Genomic DNA, 24,971 nt, shown 5'->3' with positions numbered 1-24,971 from the left:
TTTTTCCTCTAATGGAATTTAGAAAAGAGTGGGATTTTTAAAATAATCTAAGAAATTTCAGCTAATTATAAAACTCTTCTCTCTGGAGAAATACAGTAATAACAAAAGAAAAGCTAGAAGAGAAGTCAGAAGAGATCAGAGGACTTTCCTATGTGCTATAGGCACTAAGAATACAATAGGTTCAAGGTAGACACACTCCTCTCCTAGTGAGGCTTACAGACTCATGTCTTCTCAATAAGAAGAAGGGGTGTGTGTGGTAAAGACGAAAGGTATGTGCTACAAGTGCCCAGAGATCAGATTTCCTTTCATACCTAACAACTTCCATTACACAGCAGTGTGAATGATTGATAAGGCCTGGGACTTTAGAGTGACATTTAGAAGCAACTGGAACTGCCCAGTCAATGGTGGTGTGCTTTTGTGGCATGGGGTAGGGTGGGATGGAGTGGAGTTTCTCAGCATGATAGGGTAAAATGTGAGAGTTGGAAGGAAAGAAATATCAAAAGAAGCAGTACTTACTCTTTACCCCTGTCAAGGCAGGAATGTGATAGTAATAAAATGGCAGGGCAGGGGCGGCAGCAGCCACTTCCTTTAGGAAATTAATCAGGATATCTGAAAGAACAGCAGGAACAGTCATGGTGAGAACAGGTGTAAAACAGTGGCTTTCCCTGGTAAAAAAAAAAAAAAAAAACGAATCATCTGATGAAACGCAACCATGTTTCTCAGAAGCCTCAAATTCTCAGCCACTCTTACCATCCCTGCTACTGCTGCTGCAATGTTTTTGCAACTCACTTCCTTCAAGTTTTATTTTCCTTCTGTAGAAAGCCCAAAATAAGATGATTATTCTCCTACCATACTAAACTCTATTAAAAAATTGATGAAAACCTTCCCATATATTAAGAGATGATGATGAAAAACATAAGTCCATCACATGAGACTCTTGTCTTCTTACTCCAAAAAGGCTAAGTGTGGACAGTAAACAACAGAGACTACTATAGGACAATAATAAGATTTTAATTGAGAAAACCCTGTAACAAAAAGATAAACAATATCTGCTTCAAGAGGGAAGTTATAGGAGTAGTGGCACATTTTGCAAGAACAGTGGCACATTTTGCAAGAATTCCAGCAAAATTTGGTACTTTTCCCTTTGGGGAGAAATCCAGATACAACAAAAGAGAGCACACTCTGGTTTGCTGAGGAAGTGGCGTTTCCTGCATCATCTCATGTGAGCTTCGCCTGCAACGCTACTGCAGATGATAGGTCCAGCAGCACTCCAATGCTTTGGATGCCACTGGGTAACAGGAGAATTTTATATACGTCATCCGAATACTGTTATGATGTGTATTCAGTCTATGATAATATTTCTGACAAATTATTATGTATACATTATTTTTCCTTTTAGGAAATACATTCATGTAAAAATGTGTAAAGCCATGTGAAAAAATTTTTAAATGTTGGGCTGGACACAGTGGCTTATGCCTGTAATCCCAGCACTTTGGGAGGCTTAGGCAGGAGGATAAAGGCCAAGAATTCAAGATCATCTTAGGCAACATACCAACATCTCGTCCCTACAAAAATTTCTTTAAAAATTAGCTTGGCATGGTGGTACGTGCCTGTAAGTTCCAGCTACTTGAGGGGCCAATGGAGGAGGGTTGCTTGAGCCCAGGAGTTCGAGGCTGCAGTGAGCTATGATCATGCCACTGTACTCCAGCCTGGGCAATAGAGCAAGACCTCATCTCTAAAGAACAATTTAAAAAATTTTAAAAACTTTAAAAATGTTCATTTTAAACTCGCAATATATAAATATTAAATTGCTTACTTACATGAATTATTTTCTATGTATCAATAATAGGTGATATTTCATGACGATTTAGACCTATTATGCATTTAATTATGGATTTATTTAATCATGTAGGCAAATAGTGTCTGTTTTTATCCTTCTAAAATTTATACTTCTTTTTTTGCTAATCAAAAAGGATTAAAAAGACTTGGTATACTTAGACACCATAAATAGTTTCCACAGAGAAGACAATAGAGAAAGAGAAAGCAATACTTTTGTATTTTGGAAGGCAATGAATATTTCTGTGAAATCTCTTAAAATTCATCATTCACTCAACCTTGAATAGGATGTGTAGTCTCAAAATGCCCATCACTTATATTCTTCTAAGAAAAATGGTCCCATGCTTTGCCATGTGACTGACACCCTATGCAACTCACTGGTCCAGGAGCAGACACTTGACCCAAACATAGGCATCTATCCATCAACCGGGGCTCAGCAGATGACCCAATCAGATCGATTACTGGGCAAAAGAACTGAAGTATTTTAAGGATCCAGGGAGAGCAAATATTTCAGAGAACCACTGTACCATTGCAACTTTAAGCCTCCAATCTATAGTGCTTTACTTTCACAAACTAAATATAACCATTTTGAATGGAGGCAAGAAGTAGACCATGTGAGCTGCCATGCATTCAGGCCTATCTACTTACCTTTGGTCCATGGCTTGAGGAAGAATGGTGCAATGACAGCGATGCCATCAGCTCCTATTTCTGCTGCATGTTGGGCCTTTAAAGGAAGAAAAAAGACCATATTGGAACAAGTGATTTACTACAGTCACCTATAGCTTAGATACTAAGATCAGTAACAAGCTCTTCAAATTTGCCAACTGATGTACCACTGGAGAGTGGGAAAATTAACCAAATTTAATGAATGTCATTGCCAGGAAAATCCCTGGTCGCAAAGTAGAGCTCCTTGATGAAGCTGAGCTGTGCACTTAATCTTATACTTCATATTTTGTCAGTACAAAAAACCTTGCTAAGGAGACGTAAGTGGTTCATTTTGATAAGTTGTAACTGTTACTCGAGATATCTGCTGATGTAATTTCTCTTCTGTTTAGCCCATTGCTGATACTGTCTCTTCTGTCCAATGACGTGACAGTCATATTTAAAAATTTATATTAGATTGGGAATGCAGTTGAGACACGCTGAAAAGGAAAAGATTATATACATCACAGAAGATACTTTGCCCCATATTTCTGATATTTTCTCAAATTCCTCCAGAAAAAAGTAACATTTCCTCTTGCTGGACCCTTATAACACTATGTATCTATTTCAAGTAAAATACCTAAACCTACCAGGTTGTAAGGCAGTTGTGTATGGTGACTGTCCTCCAACTAGAGTGTAAGTCCCTCAGGGCAGGGCTCAGATCTTGCTTACCCTTGAGTCCAGGTCAATCATGGTGCCTGGCACATAGCAAGGAACCAGCAGACGCTTGTTGGTTGTTTCGGAACATGCCCTACTCTCTAAAAAGGGAAAAGGGCTTCCTTCTGAGACTTTGACTTGTAATATCTATATCTAATAGACGTGATTATCTTTCTGCAGAAGTAAACTAGAATAGTTAAAAGGAGAAGACTGGGATATAGCCAAATTAAGGCACTGGGAATAATTTCATTAACACAGGATCAGAATGTGATATATTTAAATCATTTGATTAGTACTCTGTTTAGAAAAAGAGCAGAAGAGTAACCTTAGCTGAAAGCAAGGAAAGAGGAAACACCTAAGAGAGTTGATGGCAATGTCCATTCAAGCATCATCCAATAAAGAGTTATGGCTAAGAAGATGCCAATGTTATTGTCTCTTTGGCAAGACTACCCCTGTACCAGGAGATTATCCCTATTCCAGAGGATTATTCATTCCAAGATTACTTCTATACTATTTGGGTGTTCAGCCCAATGGATGATACTGTCATTCATATCATTACATGATATTTTAAAATTTGTATTATACATTGGAAAAGAAGCAATTGAAAAGATAAAAAAAAATATATACCCTACACCATACTGCCTTAGTTGAAAAACCTTTTGTAAGAGAAGCAAATCAAATGTAAGAGGAATAATTCAAGTCTCTAAATTATGATTCCACACTTATTATGGCTAATGATAGATCTTCCTTTGCATCTTGCCTAAAGCACTAAATTGCAATTTTTTGCAAGTATATTACACATCCCATTTCTAAATCCAAATAGCCAAAACAAGCAAAACCCATTCAGAAGAAGCTGGGCCAGAAAAAGTCATATATCTAAGTTCTGGAAACTTGGTTAATTTGTAGCAGTCCAGGTACAGGGCTTTCTGATAAACAATTTTGAACATCTTTGTGCTGTTTTTTTTTTTTTTTTTTTTTTTTGAGATGGAGTCTTGCTCTGTTGCCCAGACTGGAGTACAATGGCACGACCTCAGCTCACTGCAACCTCCGCCTCCTGGGTTCAAGCAATTCTCCTGCCTCAGCCTCCTGAGTAGCTGGGGTTACAGGTGCCCACCACCATGCCCAGCTACTTTTTGTATTTTTAGTAGAGACAAGGTTTCACCATGTTGGTCAGGCTGGTCTCAAACTCCTGACCTCATGATCCGCCTGCCTCGGCCTCCCAAAGTGTGTGCCTTCTTTTCTTAACCAATTCACCCAGGCCTCAGAATCACCACACCACCTGCTTTTCTGCCAGGAAATTTAACCGCTTCCTGTCTTGTTTCTGCTCCACCTAACCTGCTAAGCCCTAAAGCTGGAGCAATCCGATTGTCTGTGTTCTTGTTCCTATATTCTGGCTAAAGAGTGTACCCAGAAAAAAAAAAAAATTCCGGCCGGGCGCGGTGGCTCAAGCCTGTAATCCCAGCACTTTGGGAGGCCGAGACGGGCGGATCACGAGGTCAGGAGATCGAGACCATCCTGGCTAACATGGTGAAACCCCGTCTCTACTAAAAAATACAAAAAACTAGCCGGGCGACCTGGCGGGCGCCTGTAGTCCCAGCTACTCGGGAGGCTGAGGCAGGAGAATGGCGTGAACCCGGGAGGCGGAGCTTGCAGTGAGCTGAGATCCGGCCACTGCACTCCAGCCTGGGCGACAGAGCGAGACTCCGTCTCAAAAAAAAAAAAAAAAAAAAATTCCACAACTGTGCTGAAGGGTGGTATGACAAATTTATAACTTACAACTTAAGTTGGTCTTCAGTACCACCAAGCAATCCTTTTGTGTTTTAGCTCCCTCCCCCTTTCTCCAATGCAGAATTCGCATTTGCCATTCTTAAAGTCTTTACTCTATGCTTTGTCCACCTGTGCCCTGCAGATGGCACTGCCTTCTACTTCACAGAGAAAATTGAAATTGGCTCAGTTCTGCTCCTTACCTGCAAACTCAGCTACAGCTGCATCCATCCTTACTCTCCTTGGAGGAAGGTGCCTCCATCTCCTATCCTATAGTCATCATTACTTAGAGCTACAATCCTTTCTTCATGGCTCAATGCCTGCTTCTAGGCAGTGAGCCCCTGAGATCCCACACCTTATCTCTTCAGGCACACCATCCACTACATAGCAAATATAGTACTGATTTTAACTGCAGCATAAAAATTGAGGCCCCTTGAGTGGTCTCTCCCAGATGGAGCTGCATACATACCAGTTCCTGTGACTCCTTCAAGCTCAGTGCTCCTACGTGAATTACCACCTGATCCAGCCTACAAAAGAAAAAACACTGCTGCATCGCTTAGAGTTTAGAGGCATGCAGAAGGGCTACACTATCCTGGTTTGTGCTGGTTTTAGCAGTTAACTGACACCTTATTAATCTCACTTATTTAAGTTCTATAGCAATATATTTAATCTACCTAAAGGGGCTTATGGTGATCTTTTTAACATAGGTCATTGATATCAAAGTCTTGTTATGTTACTGAGAGGTTGGTTGTGATTTGACCATGTCTAGGATGATTCTGATTTCACAGGAGAGAATATTCAGCCCCAGAGGAGGTATTTAAAGGCAAGGTTAAAATGGTATTCCATTTCTTCCTTTCTGTAGGAATACAGCCATTTCTGCAATGCCTTCATTTAGAACCAGTGGGAAGGTGGTATGTTCATTCAGTATCATGGAGGTTTCATATCACTAACAGCAGGAATATATGCTGAAAACTGTTAAACGTGTACGTAAATGGGATTCATCTCTCATTAAGTTAGAGGCAGAGGATCACAGAGATAATTTAGTCCATGCCCATTATCTTAAATTGGAGTCTGTAGAAATTAATCTTATATACATGCTTACATAAAACATTTCTAAGTTGTGATAAAAGACACAAAATTTAAAAATCAATTCTAGGTTGGGTGCAGTGTCTCATACTTACAATCCCAGCACTTTGGGAGGCTGAGGTGGGCGAACTACTTGAGCTCAGGAGTTCAAGACCAGCCTGGGCAACATGGCAAAACCCCATCTCTACCCAAAATACAAAAAATTAGCCAAGTGTGGTGGTGTGTGCCTGTAGTCCTGGCTACTTGGGGGCTGAGGTGGGAGAATCACTTGAGCCCAGGAGGTGGAGGCTGCAGTAAGCCAAGATCATGCCACTGCACACCAGGGTGGGCAACAGAGCAAGACCATGTCTCAAAACATAATTAAAAATAAAAATAAAATAAATAACAAATAAATTCTAATGGAAGTAAATGATCTAGTTTAATCATGGTTAGAATCAATTTATGTGTTAGATATTACATATGATTTTTGTACGTAAATGATATTGCATATATTCATATGAAAGTGCTTTGCATGTATCTGGCATTGGCTAATATTTGTTGACTTAGATCAAATGTAAATTAAAAAAAATCAAGATGCCAATGGTGAATCAAGCACTAGGGAAGAAATCTAATTGGGAGGTGGTACAACATAGCTGTTAAGAACTTATATCCCAGAGTTAGAGTCTTGAGCTGGAATCCTGACTGTTACGAACCAGCTGTGAACTCCTCAGAAAGGCACTGAACATCTTAACTTCAACTTCCTGTAATAATTCAGATAATAACATTACCTGTCTCACAGGGCTATTGTAAGGATTATGTGAGTTCATGCAAGTAAAACACAGCATGGTACATGACATAGTAAATGCTTTATAAATATTAGCAATTATTACTGTTAAGCCTTAAGAATAGAGACTTAAAGAAAAAAAACAAGTTTGGGAGAACAAAAAAGAAAAAAAAAGAATAGAGCCTTTTAATGCTGCAAAAATATAGAAAACAGTAAAGAATCATTAGTCATTTTAAAAAATGTTCAGGGAATAGAATTTAAGGTTCAACCAAACAGAACTTGAAAAGCAATAACTGATTAAACAATATATGAGTACTTATTTTGGTTAAGCATTGTTTTAGATGCTGTGTTTGGTGGTATATGTGCATGAAGATAGGTATGATACTGAGATATTTTTGGTTGGAGATAAAAATAAAGAGTTTCCTCAAAGAATACAACCAGGAACTAGTCCTGTGAGAAGTGAATTCACTATAAAAAGCAATTTCCTATTTTGCAAATCTCCTCAGAATTTGGCCAAAAGGGGATATTTGCTCTGACACCCTGATGTTCATTTTTGGGGGTACTCCATGTTCCCAACTAGGGAGAGGCCACAGTGAGAATGGTCTTCTCAAAGTGGGATTAGTAATGTTCAGCTGTGAATGCAGTCATCCCAGTGAGTCTTCTGAAGGACCTTGAATAAACACATGCCCTCATGAGGCAGAGACACCACATTCCTGTTTAGGCCCAATCACTGAGTCCTCCAGGGGTTCTTGGCTAGCTATGTCTTAGGTAAAACAGGACCTAGCTGGGAAGTGACATGATCAGTTTTGTATTTTTAAAGGATAACAGAAGACTTCTGAATGGGAAAAGGAGGGCTGACTGACCTGTTGAACTCTCACCAGCAGTTTTATTGCAAGACCCCTTCCTTCACTACCCCTTTCTCTTGGCTTAGGTGAAGCCAATCATCCATTCGCGCTTCCTCTTTCTCCTGGGCTGCTAGGCACAGCTACCACTGTTGGAAATTTAAAATACAAATTTCCTAGTAATCTCCCAATCCAGGAGGAGGTTCCAACAAGCCTTCTGGCTATCATGACTCATTTATCTGGAGTGGCTACTCCAAATAGACTATTCCTGTCAAGCTCTAAATTCTACCCAACTCCTTGTTCTGAGCAGATGTACTAGAGTCCCAGAGACCAAAGATGAAGAAGCTTTCACAAACTCCCTTACCCTTCCTCCTCTCCACCTGTGCACAGGGCTACATCACCATCTGCTTTCCTCCTAGCTGCTGCTTTTTTTTTTTTATAAGACTTCGGCCTGCTCTGTCGCCTAGGCTAGAGTGCAGTGGTGAGATCTCAGCTCACTGCAACCTCCACTTCCAAGGTACAAGCGATTCTCCTGCCTCAGCCTCCTGATTAGTTGGGATTACAGGTGCCTGCCACCACGCCCAGCTAATTTTTGTATTTTTAGTAGAGACGGGGTTTCGCCATGTTGGCCAGGTTGGTCTCAATCTCCTGACCTCAGGTGACTGCCTACCTCAGCCTCACAAAGTGTTGAAATTACAGGTATGAGCCACTGTGCCAGGCCTTCAGCTGTCTTCTAAAGCTACTCTGTCTACTTTGGGTTGTGTGGATGGTCCCCAGCTTATGATGGCTTGACCTTACAATGGTGTGAAAGTGTCATTACACTCCCTGACTTATGACAGGGTTATGTCTTTAAAACTCAATGTAAATTGTAAGTTGAATCAATTTCTGATCAATTCATCAGGATGTAATCCTATCACCAGTGGAGGAGCATCTGCATTTCAAATCCCTAGCCAAAACCCCCTATCCAAGACCTTCCATCAAATGTATCAATTCACCACTTTTTTTTTTTTTTTTTTTAAAGAAGAGTTTTCCTCTGTCACCCAGGCTGGAGTGCAGTAGTGTGATTTTGGCTCACAGCGACCTCTGTCCCCCCGGGCTCAAGTGATCCTCCTGCCTCAGCCTCCCAAGTGGCTGGGACAACAGGGGCATACCACTATGCCCGGCTAATTATTTTTTTTTATTTTTTGTAGGGACAGGGTCTCCGTATGTTGCCCAGGCTGGTCCTGATCTCCTGGGCTTAAGCAATCCGTCTGCCTTGGTCTCCCAAAGTGCTGGGATTACAGGCATGAGCCACTGTACCCAGCCAAGGTTTACCGGTCTTTTCTGTATCTTTAATCTCTTCTCCCATGGCAGTGTCCTTTCAGCATAGAAACACGCTCAACATTTTTCCACTTAACAAAACTATGCTTCTTTCAATTTTGCTTATTCCTTCCTTTCTAATGTACTACTCCATCTCTCCTTCCCTTTGCCAGAAAACTTTCTGTGAGGATCAGCTGCACTCACTGCCCCCACTTGCAGATGTCTGTTGCATTCTGTAACTCACTGCAGTCTGGCTTCTCTGCAATAACCTGACTGGCCCTGCTCTTTCAGAGGTCATCAGTGACTTCCTATGATGTGTCAAACCTAGTAGTCTTCTCAGTCTTCCTGTGCTGACTTTCATGGTGTCTAATAGTTATTATAACAGATGTTATAATTAACATAGCATCTACTGCAAATAGTTACAATGAATTCTTACATTAGTGTGAACGTGTTTTGTGAACTGTGCCTGCCAGGCACTGTTCTAATCCTCACTACAACCTCATAAGTGAGGTACTATTATTACTTCTATCTTAGGGATGAAGCACACAGAAGTTAGGTGATATGCCTGAGTTCCCAGAGCTAATAAAAAGCAGAGCTGGGCCTCAAACTCAGGCAGTTGGGCTTTATGGCCCCTGCTCCACTGACAGTCTCTGAAATCATTCTTCTTCCTGGCTGCAGTGACAGGACTCACTCCTGACTGGCCTCCTACCCTCTGAGGGCTTTCTGTCTCTGCCTACCTTTCCTGTCCCTCATTTTTGGTACTGTTCTTAATGTGTGCCCTTAGCCCTCCTGTTTTCATACTCTGCCCATTGTCCTTAATCTTTTTGGACCCTAGATCTGACAAAATTAACTGAAAGCTGATGCCTCACCAGAAAATGGTTCTGTGGATATGCACTCAAATTTGGCACATAATTTCAGGTACTGGAGGTGCCCTGAAGCCATTAAGGATTCCCAGGGACACTATGGGCTTCATACTGACCACCTCTGCTCACTTGGAACTTACCTCTAATCTTTTACCTCCACCTAAGACAACATCAATCACTCCCTTTTTCTTTATACATTCATCAGAAGGGTTGGGGTGTTAGTTTTCATGATCTAATATCCCCATCAGATGGTCAGCAACCTGAAGGCAGAGCCCTTACTTTATACTGCTGGTGCCTAGCACAGTACATAACATATAACAACATAACAGAAAATCAATAAAACTTAGTTGGCCAGGCACGGTGGCTCACACCTGTAATCCTAGCACTTTGGGAGGCTGAGAGGGGTAGATCATGAGGTCAGGAGATGGAGACCATCCTGGCTAACACAGTGAAATCCCATTCCTACTAAAAATACAAAAAATTAGCCAGGCACAGTGGCATGTGCCTATAGTCCCAAGTACTCGGGAGGCTGAGGCAGGAGAATTGCTTGAAGCCGGGAGGTAGAGGTTGCGGTGAGCCAAGATCGCACCACTGCACTCCAGCCCGGATAACAGAGCGAGCTCCATCTCAAAAAAACAAACTTAGTTTACTGGAAGTGCTTTTGGAACTGATACTATCCTGTTTGTTCAACCATGGCATGAATTGGGTGTTACAAAAATATATCACTGCACGGAAGTTTATGGACTACAGAAAATCCTCCAACAGCACAAGAGGAAGCACCATAAAAGAGCACGTTGAGTCAGATGCATAGAGACCTGTAAGGAGAAGTGGGCCAATACAAGCATCAGGCACTCATCCCGAGAAGGGAAGGGGTGTGAGTTGCTCAGTGGAAGAGCCAGGTGACCAGCAGAGTCCATTACCACCCTCCCCTCTTATCCTTCAGCCCAAGGACGGGTAACTGTGAGGGGATTGGCCCTGTAGACAGGTAAGCAGTTTCCCAACAGAACCTCTGGGTGGCAGGTGTGTCTAGCACTCTGGCTGCCCTTCTGCACAGAAAGGGAGGGGGCTCTTCTCCAAGAAGCCAGGATCCCCAGGGCCCTGCTCATCTTCCCACCAGCTGACCTCAAGCCCCAGCTCTGACCAGAAAGCAGGGAGGGTATATCCTCTGGGGAAGAGGCTCACTTAATACAGCTATGACCAAAGGGCATTTTTATCCTCATGCCGCCACTTACTTGTCCTTCCCTTTTGTCACCCACTCCTCTGCGACCTGGCGACGCTCTGAGATGCTCAGGGACAGGCCTTCTCCCGTTGTACCATTCACTGTTCAAACAAAGAGTAAGTCAGTGGGACCAAGGAGCACCTCTGCTCCTCCAACCCCAAGTCCGAAAGTGCAGGGTAAGAAACCGCTGCACTGAGGATGGTCAGGAGGGGAAAATGCCACGTTTCCATTTTCACTTCAGGCTCCATCTTTTTTCCACTTTCACCTTGTCAAAGGCAGTGGGAAGGTTAATTGTGACTTGTAATTATAAATCTGACCTTGATATTAGGGACAGTCAGCAAATACTTTAAATAAAGACAGAGATGACTGCCCACATTTTACATCAATTTCCAAACACACTACCCAGTTTTATATCTGGGCTTGAATGGCAGAGAAATCAACACCATCCAGTACCAGGATGTCAAATAAGTGGGAGTTACTCATGTGGGTACTTTTATATACTACAGATCTCAAACTATCTCCATTTATAGTTTGACATGATGGTAGTGCTCTAGGACAACTTGTTTTTTAAATAAATATTTCATAAAAAAGCACAAAGGATATTAATATTTCTTATACCAAGTGCTCTTACATACCCACTTACTCTAACAACCCAGCAAAGTAGAAATTATTTTTCTCATTTACAGATGAAAAGATAACGTCTGAAACAGTAAATAATTTAAGTTTGAATCCAGAGTTGTGTGATTCCAAAACTCATCCTCTTTCCTCTTTTCCTTCTACTACAATCATTTCTTTTTTATTTTTTTGAGACAGAGTTTTGCTCTTGTTGCCCAGGCTGTAGTGCAGTGGTATGATCTTGGCTGACTACAACCTCTGCCTCCCGGGTTCAAGTGATTCTCCTGCCTCAGCCTCCTGAGGAGCTGGGATTACAGGCACCCACCACCATGCCCAGCTAGTTTTTTGTATATTTAGTAGAAATGGGGTTTTGCCATGTTGGGCAGGCTGGTCTTGAACTCCTGACCACAGATGATCCGCCTTCCTCGGTCTCCCAAAGTGCTGGGACTACTGGCATGAGCCACTGCACCCAGCTTACTACAGTCATTTCTTAATGGATCACAGAAAGATGCCTATGGCAGTAGGATACATTACTGAGGTCTGATGCATATGGTGGCACTCTGGATCTCTAAGTACTCAGCACTGGGCTGGAAGAGGAGAGGTTCGGGAGGCAGGGGAGGGGAGTTGGAAAGTATTTTTAACCACTCCTTTGGGGTCTTGACTTCAAGTGTGCTCTGTCATAGGGATGTTCCTGCTTTTTCCTCATACCCAGGGGAGATCTGCTGCCCTTTGTGGAGTAAGAATCTGCCTTCTCCACTAAGACTTAGCGCTGTAGAGGGACATTAAATGGTTTTGTAATCAGGTCTCGGTTTTGACATGTGGCCCAGGACACTTTTTCACACAAGTTTTAATCTGCTCTGATTATTATGACCAGGTACCTCTAGCTCTGGAGGGGCTCCTGTTGGCAGAGCAATAGGTCAGGGCCAAGGTGTAGTGTTCTCAGAATAAAAATGCATTCAACGGTCCAAAAGCCCAGAACACCACGCAAGGGACAGCCCAATCGCAGGTAAATATAGTTGTCAGGCTTAAAATGTTCAAGATCTAATTTTTTTAAACTTTCACTTTCTATGAAATAAAAGGGGATAACTGCTAGTCCTGTGATTTCTCTGTGTGCTACCTTTACAGTATTCCTTCCATTCACAATTTGAAAGGCCGGGGAAGACAGAATAAAGCCCATTCTTAAGAGAGAGAAGAGGCTGGGTGCGGTGGCCCATGCCTGTAGTCCCAGCACTTTGGGAGGCCAAGGCAGGCGGATCACCTGAGGTCAGGAGTTTGAGACCAGCCTGTCCAACATGGCAAAACCCTGTCTCTACTAAAAATACAAAAATTAGCCAGGTGTGGTGGTGTGCGCCTATAGTCCAGCTACTCAGGAGGCTGAGGCAGGAGAATCGCTTGAACTTGGGAGGCGGAAATTGCAGTGAGCTAAGATCGCACCACTGCATTCCAGCCTAGGGGGGAGACAAAGCAAGACTCCATCTCAAAAATAAATAAATAAATAAATAAATAAATAAATAAATAAATAAGAAAAGAGGGGTTAGTTGTTACTTAAGAGGGTTTAGTTATTATTCTACCACTTCTTGGCTGAAAGGCCTGGGGCAACTTAGAGTATATCTGAGTCACATATTTTCATCTCTAAATGGGGATAAAAAATAATACCTTAAGTATTGGCACACTATCAAATAGGTAATCTCTTAAGGTGCTTTGTAGGTCTAACATTGGTGGGTCTACAAATTCACAAATTTTAGTTAGCTTAGCCAGGCTCCATCATAACTTGTGACACCATGACTCTATGACCTCTTGGCTGGTAACCAGGTGACATATACCTTCTAAAGACTGAGCTGGAGACATGCAGAAACATCCCCAAAGTTGACTTACCAAAAATGTTCTTCACTCCCTGTTCTTTCACAAGATAATCCACATACTGACCAATTACTGAAAAGTTGATTTCTCTAGAAGACAAGGGAAAAATGGAAAAAAATGGCATATTTGGTCTTTTTCAGATTATTATTCAACAAATCCTCAGGTATATAAACTGCTCCCTCTTGCTAATAGTTATTAAAAATCCACTCCATTTGTGAAATTCTTAGCCTGCTGTAAATAATGCCTGGGTTTTTTTCCCCCCTGAATCTGGTGATTTCTCCACTCAGCCACGTATGCCTCACTTCTATGAGCAAAACACTATTAGTTATCAACACAGGCTTTATACTTACACCTCATCACAAGCAGTATTTAAAAAGTAGTTATGGAACTATCTCTTGCCCAACACTCTCTCTTTAAAGCCCATATGGCCAGCGCTTTTGCCCTTTTGGGGGAAGAATGATGGTTGGAGACCTAGTTAAATGAGAACTTAACATTTGCCATTTGATCCCAAGTGCTGGGATTACAAGTAGGAGCCATCATGCCTGGCCTGTCCCTTCTTGTGTTTTCCCACCCTACTTTTAGGGTACTTAGGTCTATCTTCATCACTGGAGGCCATTATCCATGATCAATTATTAGGAAGTCATTACAGAGGATGGAAACATTCATTTCTTAGGCTCACAAGACAGGAAGAGTCAATCTTAATATTATAAGAATTTTAGCACTTAATATTTGGGACAACACATGGAGTCTTAAACCCATCTGTATTTGCTGGTTTTATATTGCACAAGGTTAGTAGTTAGAAAGGAACTTTGTCATCACTTTGCCTCTCAAAGGCAGAATAGCAGCATCAGCATCCAGGGGACTTTATTATACACGTGGAATCCCAAGCCCCACACAGTCCTGCCCAGTTAGAATCTGAATTTTAACAAGATCCCCGTGTGATCTGCATGCACTTGGCAATTTGAGGCACCCTAACCTTGTTAAGGATCTGATGCTTAAGATTAATGTCTCTTAAAATCATACTGATTTCAAAATCTAGGCACTGACTCACAAATTGTATTGGGCAACCTGTCCTTAATCAAAATGTAGGAGGGGAATGATGGCCAATGAAGAGTGAAATCCAAAGGAAAATGGTGCAGCAAGCCTGGGTTAAATGGTTACACTGTGCCCATGGTTACGCTGCCAAGAACACAGAGTGCTAGCCTGCGGCCACTGCACTTTTGTCCACAGGGCCAGAGAATCCTAATTGAAGTTTGGCCTTATTAACATTCTTTTCACCTTTATCTACTGTAATTCCTTAAACAACAAAAATAAAACAAATAAACAAAAAATCTGATGCATCTAGGAAACAAAGACATCAAATTGTATATGTCAAAAGGAATAAGAACAAGAAGAGGAAAGCTAGAGAACAGCTGACTCTGAGGTTAAAAGGAAAGCTACTAAATGCAAAGAACACACAGGCAATCATGCCTATAATAAGCTCAGAGTAAAGATAGCAGGCCTGAGCCTTCCGCTTGGGAAAAGGTGTGTTAATGCAATTATAAAGCCTATAAGGGGAGCGAACTCCCTCATTATGGCACATGCCCCATATCCTAACACTGCTCCCTCCTGGCCTCAGTCTGCACCTGGAACAGCCCAGGTGTTCAGCAAAGGCTGGGCAAAGGAGTGGTGATGTGGGAACTTACAATGATAAAATCACCATGAGCTCTGCCTTTACAAGCTGCTTAGCACCACACTTGCATAATAGTTTGAAATTTCACTATTACATTAATTGAGTAAAGAAGATAGTATACGTGATTAAAATAGCAAAATATAATGAAGGCTATGACTTAGGCAAAAATTAATTGTATGGGGGCTCAGAAGAGGGACTGATAAATGACAGCTAGGGAGGCTGGAAAGCAGACATCAAAGAGCTGAATCTAGATAAACAGGACAAAACCCTATGATCCTCCTTCCCTCCTCCAACTTTTTTTTTTTTTTTTTCTGAGACAAGGTTTACCTCTGTCACCCAGGCTGGAGTGCAGTGGTATGACTGTGGCTCACTGCAAGCCTTGACCTCCTGGGCTCAAGTGATTCTCTTGCCTCAGCCTCCCAAGTAGCTGGGACCACAGGTGCAGCTAACTTTAAAATTCTGGGTAGAGATGAGGCCTCACTATGTTGCCTAGACTGGTCTCGAACTCCTGGGGTCAAGCAATCCTCCTGCCTCAGCCTCCAAAGTGTTGGGATTACAACTGTGAGCCACCGCGCCCGACCCTTCCAACATTCTTGAGAGATACTGTTTGCTTGGCCCTATTCTAGTATCATCCTCTTTTAAGGAGTTGGCTGCACACTTAGGCAGGTCTAGGCCAGCATGTGAAACTGGAAGCTCTTTTTTCCTCCATGAACTTCACAGTTTGATGGCCTCATTGGATAGTGCTTCCACCTACACTCACCTCTCTCCCTCAGGTCTTGCTGGGAGACAGGCTATTCAGCTGACAATTTCACTCCGGGTTAGAGGTCTAATGGGTTATGCATTATCTGCCCCTTCAAGAAAGGAGAAAGTAGTTTGCTGCTTCTTATAAAATGCCCCTAACCTATAAGAATGACACTAATGGCAGAATTTTGGGGGCGGTGGCCATCATCCAGAAAATGTTCTTGGACTTAAGTCCTTTTGGAACTACCAGACCTCTTCAGAGAGATCTAGGTTGAAAAGGGGCTAACTCTAAATGTGTTTGACTCTGACATTATATTTTTTCTTTAAACAAATGAGTATTTGAAAAGCCAGAAAAATCTAACAATGTCAGGGCTGCTGGGTATGGTGGCTCATGCCTGTAATCCCAGCACTTTGGGAGGCTGAGATGGGTGGGTCACTTGAGGTCAAGAGTTTGAGACCAGGCTGGTCAACATGGTGAAACCTCGTCTCTACCAGAAATGCAAAAATGAGCCAGGTATATTGGTGGGCACTTGTAATCTCAGCCTGTAATAGGGATGTTGAGGCAGGACTGCTTGAACCCAGGAGGTGGAGGTTGCAGTGAGCCAAGATGACACCACTGCACTCCAGCCTGGGTGACAGAGCGACTCGGTCTCAAAAAACAAAACAAAACAAAACAAAAAACCTCAGGGCTACATTTTCATACAGCTGGAAATTAGAAAGAGCAGCAGCAGGCCCACTTCAGAGGACTGGATGCCCCCAGGTCCCTCAGGCATTTCAGATCCCTGCCTGACTCTGCAGGTGCAAGTTTGCAGCCTTGGGCTGGGATGCTCAGCAGCTCTAGGCACAAGTGGGGGTGAAATCATCCAGGGCTGCTACCACATTTGTTACACAGGCACCCAAAAGGCAGGGTGAGGGTGAAAATAATTCTCCATGAGGACTCTGTCCATTTTTGTTTTTTCTTTTGAGACGGGGTCTTGCTCTGTCACCCAGGCTGGAGTACAGTGGCATAATCACGACTCACGGTAGCCTCAATCTCCCAGGCTCAAGTGATCCTCTGGCCTCTGCCTCCCCAGTAGCTAGGACTACAGGTGCATGACATAATGCCCAGCTAATTTCTGTATTTTTTGTAGAGACAGGGTTTTACCAGGTTGCCCAGGCTGGTCTCGAACTCGTGGGCTCAAGTAATCTGCCTGCCTCGGCCTCCCAAAGTGCTGGAATTACAGGTGTGAGCCATCATGCCCAGCTTGTCCCTTCACTTGTTTTCCCACCCTACTGTCATGGTACCTAGGTCTGTTTTCATCACTGGTGGCCATTATCCATGATCAGTTACCAGGAAGTCACTAGAGAGACTGGAAACAATGAGATTGAATTATTCTTCTGCCCACCCACTGGGCATTTGGAGCTCAGTGCTCACAGAAGTGAGTTGACAGAAGTCAATTCACTTGAATAGGCTGCACTGCATCTTCTCTTCTTTCACAAGCCCCAATTACGCATCTAACAACTGGGCACATCAGGGGAGAGTGACCCAGAACCAAATTCCATGCTTGCTGTAGTCATTTTTATATTTAAACCCAGTTTAATGTCTTAATTCCTGGGGATTCAGATTCTTTGCATTGGGTTTAGATTCATGTCTTGGGGCTTTTTTTTTTTTTTTTTTTTTTTTTTTTTTTTTTTTTTTGAGACAGGGTCTTGCTATGTTGTCTAGGCTGGCCTCAAACTCCTGAATTCAAGTAATCCTCCCCTCCCACTTCAGCCTCCCAAGTAGCTGGGACTACGGATGTGTGCCACTGTGTCCCACTAATTTTATTTAACTTTTTTTTTTTTTTTAATTACAGGAGCTATATAGTTTACTTAAGTACATACAATAAAAAAAGAAAACCCACTCAGGATATCTCTGGAGATGATTCCTCTTAATTTGATATTCTTCTACTCACAAATACACATTATATTATTTTCTTGTATAAATATGGCCATATTAGACAGTTTTATATTTTTCACTCAGCATTCTAATTTTAACATCTTCCCACATTTTTAGATTGTCCATACTATACCGGCTAAACATTCTATTTTATGGATGAATATAACTCCTTTTTCTAATTGTCTGTTCTTAGACATTTAGCTTGCCCAAACTATATAAGCAGAAGAAAGTCTTCTGGTCTTTTTGCCACAAATTGAGGTCCAGAGTGGGTGGATTGTGAAACTGCAGGTAGACTCTACAACTCTTCTCTTAGGGTAAAAGCGTAATAGAATTTTTCTGAAGTGGCTTTTCAGGGAGAAATCCCTATTGCTCTTTGTTTCCTCTCCTGGCGCACAAACCACCATGAAAGACTTTCACTTCATCTGGGAAGACAGAATCCACAGGACAGGCTATTTTCATACCTGACATGATGTGGCATGCATATTAGAAAACCTGATTTTCCATTTTCTTTTGCCTTTTATACATATCTCTCAGCATTCAATCAGATAGGAGTTATACGTACTCTTGGCAAAATAGCCACCTGGTTATTTTAAAATTCTTTCAGCAGGGAGGCAGGCAGGACTAACCTGCCCACCCTGCTGGAGGTGGAAAATGTTGTTCTGGGAGTCTGGGTCCCCGCGTCCCAAACACTGTTAGAAAGACAATAATCTATGCCAGTCTGGCTCAAGCAGGCCAGGCCTTTTCTCACTGGGGTTAACAGGTTTGTTTTTACCAGAGGGTGTTGTGAAGATTCCCAGGGTGATGCCAAGAGCATTTGAGGGAAAAAACATAACTTTTGTTCTTAACATTTTAGATCTGAAATGGACTTTCTGTTCTAATGACTGTGAGCCTGCCCAAAGAAAAAGTGACTTCTTAGAACAAACAAGGAAAGCAAGTCTTGGCTGGTGTGGTGGCTCACGCCTGTAATCCCAGCACCTTGGGAGGCCGAGACGGGCAGATCATTTGAGGTCAGGAGTTTGAGACCAGCCTGGCCAACATGATGAAACCCTGTCTCAACCAAAAACACAAAAATTAGCCGGGCAGGGTGGTGCACGCCTCTAATCCCAGCTACCCAGGAGGCTGAGGCAGGAGAATCGCTTGAGCTTGGGAGGGGGAGGTTGCAGTGAGCCGAGATTGTGCCACCGCACTCCAGCCTGTGAGACTTCGTCTCAAAAAAAAAAAAAAAAGGCAAGTCTTTCATTAGACTTGCTAGTGTATAAAAAGGCAAGGGCTGGATAGGTAGAGAAATCCTCCCTTTCTAGCTGTGTGGCTTGGGGCAGCTGGGCTAGCCTTTAGGATCTCAGTTTCTTCAACTGCCAGGACAGAGATACCTATGGCTCCCTCACAGAGCTGTTGTTAAGTGGGAACATGTAAATGAAATGCCCACATGATGACTGACATAGCATCAATCAGTGTTCACTTCCTTCCCTTTTTCTTGACTCTCAGCACTAGTAATTCCCACAGTATATTCACTCATAAAATAACAAAAGCTACCACAACTATGCCACATGCTTAAGATACAAAGATAAATAAGATAGTTTCTCAGTCCTTGTGTACTAGCTGGTATTCAGTATCTATTGAATAGGGCTAAGCAGCTCAAAGCCTGCTGCAAGACACAGGCAAGTAACAAAAAGTTATTGTAATAATTATAAACATAATTTTCATGCAATGAAAAAAGTGTGCTATGGGATCACATGGGAAGAATATGGACAGGGTGCTATAAAAGGGTCATCTAACTCCTTTTAAGAGAATTGGGGAAGAATTTCTAAGGATGGTTTTGATAGATGAGTAGAAGTGTTCAAGTGGAGCAAGAAAGAAGATGGTGGTAGGAAAAGGCAAAGGAAACAGAATGAGTAAAGGCATGAAGGATAGAAGAGGTATGGTGACAAATGAAGCAGGAAAGGTAACTGTGAAGGACTTCCTATGCTATCCCAGGGAGTCTGGGCTTTAATCTTTAGACCAGCTCATCTCAGACTTTAATGTGCTAAAGAATCATCTGCGACACTGTTAAAATGCAGGATGGATCTGTGGTATGATAGGGCCTGAGATTGTGCATTTCTACCAAGTTCCCATGGTGGTGGAGCAACTGGTCCATGGGCCATATGATGGGTAGCAAGGCTCAGACAAAACAGTCAAAAGATCCCTAAAGAGGAGAGTGACATGATCCGATTTATTTGCTAGGATAAGCTCACTGAGCTACAGCGTGGACGATGGACTGGAATTACACGTACTTTCTACATTCTTATTTAATGGTGATCCCCACAATATCTCCAATGACATAACACAAGAGGACTGCAGACTCTTAAGAGTTGGAAAGGGTTATAGAGATAATGTGGTTGAACTTTCCTTGGAGAATATGAAAGAGAGCCTTTTTTTTTTTTTTTTTTTTTTTTTTCTGAGACAGAGTCTTGCTTTGTTGCCCACGCTGGAATGCAGTGGCGTGATCTTGGCTCACAGCAACCTCCACCTCCCAGGTTTAAGCGATTCTCCTGCCTCAGCCTCCTGAGTAGCTGGAACTACAGGTGTGCGCCACCACACCCAGCTAATTTTTGTATTTTTAGTAGGGACGGGGTTTCACCATGTTGGCCAGGATGGTCTTGATCTCTTGACCTTGTGATCCGCCCGCCTTGGTCTCCCAAAGTGCTGGGATCACAGGCGTAAGCCACCATGCCTGGCCAAGAGAGCTCTTAAAAGGTGACAAGATCTCCCCAGGGTCAGAGAGTTAACTGATGGCAAAGCTTGGGATCCAGGACCAGATCGTTTCACTAAGATCTACTTATCCATGTTCTTTCTGCCAGCTACCCTACTCCAGGACATCAACCTATATGCAGAACGCTGAATTGTTACTGAGCATTCATTGGAATTGAGAAGAAATAAAGGATTTAGGGAAATAGTCCTTGTTCAGCCACTCAGAATTATGGAGGATATGTATACTGTACATGCCAGGTTAGGAGAACTCCTACAGTGGCAGGTCACCTGGCAGTATTTCCAGGTATTAGATTCCATGTGCCCCTTCCTTCCAACACGTGTCTTAGAAACATGCCAGAAGTGCAGATTCCCTTGTGGGTAAGTACATTAATGCCTACATGTTCTTGGTGGGTGTTCCAAAACTACTTTGTATCTACAGGAATGTTTGATGAAGCAGGTGGTGGGAGAAAAGGGGAACTAACATGGCTCACATGCCTGTCTACTCTGTGTTATACACTGACCTACACTATTTAATTTGTTTCTTAAAGAGCCTACACATAATGCATTCTTTTTTTTTGATTTCACACCTCAGGAAAGTAAGGTTCCTAGAAGAAAAATACAGAATTGATGAGAAAATAGTAAAATGGAAGCAGCAGGACCACAGGTTTTTGGGAAACAGAAAAAGATCCAGAAAAACAGTCATTTTTGTTATCTCTAATCATAGGATCTGGCCTTCCAGGAAAACAGCAAAACAGGGAGGAAGAACACACTGACATTCTCCATGGGTCCCTGATGAACAAACAAAACTGTTTTAAGAAGGCACTTCCAGGATAAGAGGGGTCTTATTAAAAGGTTAAAGTAGCATGGACCAGATGCAGTGTTAGGAGATTACAGGCAGGATCTCACTCTGTAACAGGAAGTAAATCCTGCCGATTCATGCAATCACATGTCTTCTGTTTTGATCTGCGAACAAGTGACTGATGCATTGAGAAACAGCTGATGCCAGTCTTTCTTAAAACTTGTGGAAAGGGGAAGTAACAGAAAAAAATTATTAACCAGCTAAGTAATCTAAATGCCATATCAGCGAGAATCTTATTTAGACCTAGTACGGATGTGATTTTTCATGGATCTTAGAAGTCAGAAATCTTGGACTCACTGGAGAGTCTCTAAGGCAGAACTGCAAAATGGCCAGCTTTGAAGGAGAATACTAAAAGACATAAGAAATTTCATCTCCTTTAAAGGGGTAAGATGAAGGTTTATAAATTCAGCAAGACCAAAAAGACAGTCCCTTGTAAAAGGTGTATTAAATACATCTTCCTTTGGCCTCTGTCTTATGCTATAAAGGCAGTTCAAACTTTTTGACCTAAGTGCATATTGACCCTGTGCTAAGCACTGTTGTATGAATTATCTCATTTAATGCTTATAATTCATTATGTAGGTATGATTATTATACTACACAGAAAGAAAGGAGAAGATTAAATAAACCAGCATTCTAACTGTTGTGGCAGCCTGACTCTTCTGACGGGTCAAAAACATACAGATCCAGGAGGTGGATGAACTCTCTTTTGTCGGGGTGATGTTCAAGGAGGAGTTACACATAGTGCATGGCTCCCTATGTCACAGGGTCTTTTTATTATCTGATTTTTGAGCAGAAGGACTGCCACTGTATTCATCTGGAGGTCAAAATACTTGTTTGGGGTAATGATTAGTCAACAATGAACTGTTGTTACTTCCCTTCCCCCGCTGCCCAACATCTAGTCAATGTTGAAATGAGGCTGTAAACATGAGTAAGGAGTCCATCTTGCAGATAACTTCCCACTTTCCTTAGGGTAGGACATTTTTATCAAGTCTATGAACAGCCTGAAGTGGAATCATGCTGATGTCTAGAGATAGGATCCTGAGAGGGGCTAGATCAGTGCTTGACATCCAATTATGCTAAAATGGGATTTTTATCCAATGCTACTGGTGCTGTTTAGAAAGGCCAGAGCTGTCGTGAAATCCAAGGAGAATTTGCTCTGTGGCTCTACAGACACTGAGAGAAAGGCAAGCTGCCATTTCTCACCTTCTCCCTTTCTGCAAGGTGATATAGTGCTTCTCTGACTTTGGGGTCAGAGATAATAATGCCTCCCCAGACTTGGGGATCAGAGATAGTGCAGAGGGATGACAGACAGAAGCTGCCTTTTGGCAACAGTTCCACGGAGATGCAGGGTCTTAAGTGACTGTTGTTACAAAGAACTTTTCTTTTTGGTTGAATGAGAACTGATCCCTTCAAGGCCCCAAATGATAGTTACCCATTCTCAGTCATTGGCGTGATGGTTGCAGCCACAAGACCCTGAAGTTTCTTCTTTGGGAAGGCCATTGAGCTGCTGGTAGGTCTGGAAAACATACAATGTAATTTCTCTCTTTCTTCAAGGAATGTCAATGATAAAACTCCTAGGCAAAGTCCATTTCTAGTTTAGAACTGTAAAATGTGCTTACAAGTACACAAACACACAGAGCAAGTACAAGACAGTGAAATTTTAGAGCCTAATTCTATTGAGGAGGAAACTTTAAGACAGGAGTGGGTAGACCTGAGAAAATACTATGTGGACAGCCTCCCATTTTATCTACACAGATGATGGAAGCAATCTAAAACCTCAAAGGATAGAGGTAAACAGCAGTAGACCCAAGAAAGAGCTTGAACCTAACTCAGGTAAGTAAAACATACAGTGAATTATAGTCATGCCTCAGTATACACAGAAAATCAGTTCCAGGACCCCCGTGTATACCAAAATCCATGCCTACTCAAGTCATGCAGTCAGCCCCAGCCTGGCATATGAGAATTCTGCATCCTGCAAATACTGATTTTCTATCTGCATTTGGTTGAAAAAAATCTGTGTAAATGGACCTGCACACTTCAAACCCATGTAATTCAAGGGTCAACTGCACTATTACTTAAACTGAAATATGGTCATAAAAGGGGACATTTTCTCTTTCCACTGTCTTCATTCTTAGAATCTCACCTAAAACAAACCTGTCTTAAGGTTTCATCTTGATTTACATAACTACCTTCAGATTTACCTAACTTTTCATATCCTACTTTTGCCCAGTTTTGTCCAGTTTTCCTAGTTTTAGTTAACCATGTAGACTGCATATTCACACCTCCCTCTTCCCCACTAGAGCAGGCTCCCAGGACAGGGATGTTTCATTTGTCTTTGCTCTCTGCAGTGAGTCCTCTGCTTGACACCAGGTGTTCAAGAGAGAAGAGTATGTGGGTGACTGAATGAGGTGTTCAGACTGTGGCTGGATCATGGCTTCCGCAGACGGGGAGCTCACTGCTGAATCAAACTCACACCACTCATTTGGGGCCAAAGGATCTCTCACCATCTGGCAGAGAGTGTACCTGCCCATAATCAGTGTAAAAGACTCTGAATGGGCCACAAGAAGCAACAGAACAGACTGGTTAACAGCCTGGGTTCCACAGGCAGACCACCTGGTTCAACTCGCAGCTCTGACATTTGCTAGTTATGGAAGCATTATTGTTTTCTGAGCTATAAGACATAAAAAGCCACAAATGCAATTCCAAACCACAAATTCAATGTCTAACAATTGAAAATGAAAATAAAATATAATCAGATAGTATTTGATGACAATTCTACAAAAGACAGTGGCCTTGTAGCAAATAAAGAGATGTCTATAGGTGACCAACAAGAAGGGTTATGCTATAGTTCTGACATTATTGGCACATTCAAAAACCCAATGCCCACTATACTTAAATCTAATCCACACAATGTAGTACTTAGTCATGAGCTATCTTGTTTTGTTTGCTCTTCTAATTGTTCATCTTATCTTCCCAAATAGGAGAATAAACTTCTGAAGTACAGCGACCACATCTTCTATTTTTTTTTTCCCAAGAGTCTTGGCTCAGGTAAGCCCTTGAGTAACACTGACTGCTTTCAGTAGAAAGACAACATGATACTTTCCTTGCAAACAGACATGTTCCCAGCAACAGTTGCTGTTGCTCCTAAAATCAAGTCCTGCATGTAGCTTTGCTCTGTATTTCCTAGTTCAAACATGAGACTAAAATCAGATTGGAAGTTCAGAAAGATGAATCCAATAACCTGGCCCATGGGAAAACACAAGATAAGAAATCATAAGATGTGGCTCTAATCACTCTTTGAGCTTCATGTGACTACCCTCAGTCCAAAAGCATGCCACTTAGCCTCTGAGCCTTAAAGGCCCATAACCTAGGCCATCTCCCTGCCAGGAGGGATGTTTAAGCATCAAAGAAGATTGATGCTATGCCTGCTGTCTATCTTCACCTAACACTCCTACAAGCATCTTGACTTAACATGCTGAAAGGGAACCTGCCATCTCCTTTGTTCCTTACTGTAGAGGGGCGAGATGGCCAGCTCTGGAGTCAGACCT

General features: G+C 42.2%; 1 protein-coding gene across 6 annotated transcripts in view; it reads right to left on the bottom strand.

Annotated features, from left to right (window-relative positions):
• NPL (N-acetylneuraminate pyruvate lyase) overlaps positions 1-24,971 on the bottom strand; it is a 39,849-nt gene that overhangs the window by 11,882 nt on the left and 2,996 nt on the right. For all 6 annotated transcript variants that reach the window (XM_010368922.2, XM_030935422.1, XM_010368920.2 and 3 more), the window contains 6 exons: positions 22,856-22,939; positions 13,522-13,595; positions 11,045-11,132; positions 5,429-5,486; positions 2,485-2,560; positions 517-609 (listed from right to left, as the gene is read on the bottom strand). In XM_010368922.2, coding sequence (XP_010367224.1) covers positions 517-609; positions 2,485-2,560; positions 5,429-5,486; positions 11,045-11,132; positions 13,522-13,595; positions 22,856-22,923 — 457 coding nt within the window. In that variant the 5' untranslated portion in view covers positions 22,924-22,939. The remainder of the gene's footprint in view (positions 1-516; positions 610-2,484; positions 2,561-5,428; positions 5,487-11,044; positions 11,133-13,521; positions 13,596-22,855; positions 22,940-24,971) is intronic.

The sequence above is a fragment of the Rhinopithecus roxellana genome, chromosome 8 (genome assembly GCF_007565055.1).
Source record: "Rhinopithecus roxellana isolate Shanxi Qingling chromosome 8, ASM756505v1, whole genome shotgun sequence".
Taxonomy (NCBI): Eukaryota; Metazoa; Chordata; class Mammalia; order Primates; family Cercopithecidae; genus Rhinopithecus; species Rhinopithecus roxellana.
This window is presented reverse-complemented; position numbering and strand designations above follow the sequence as displayed.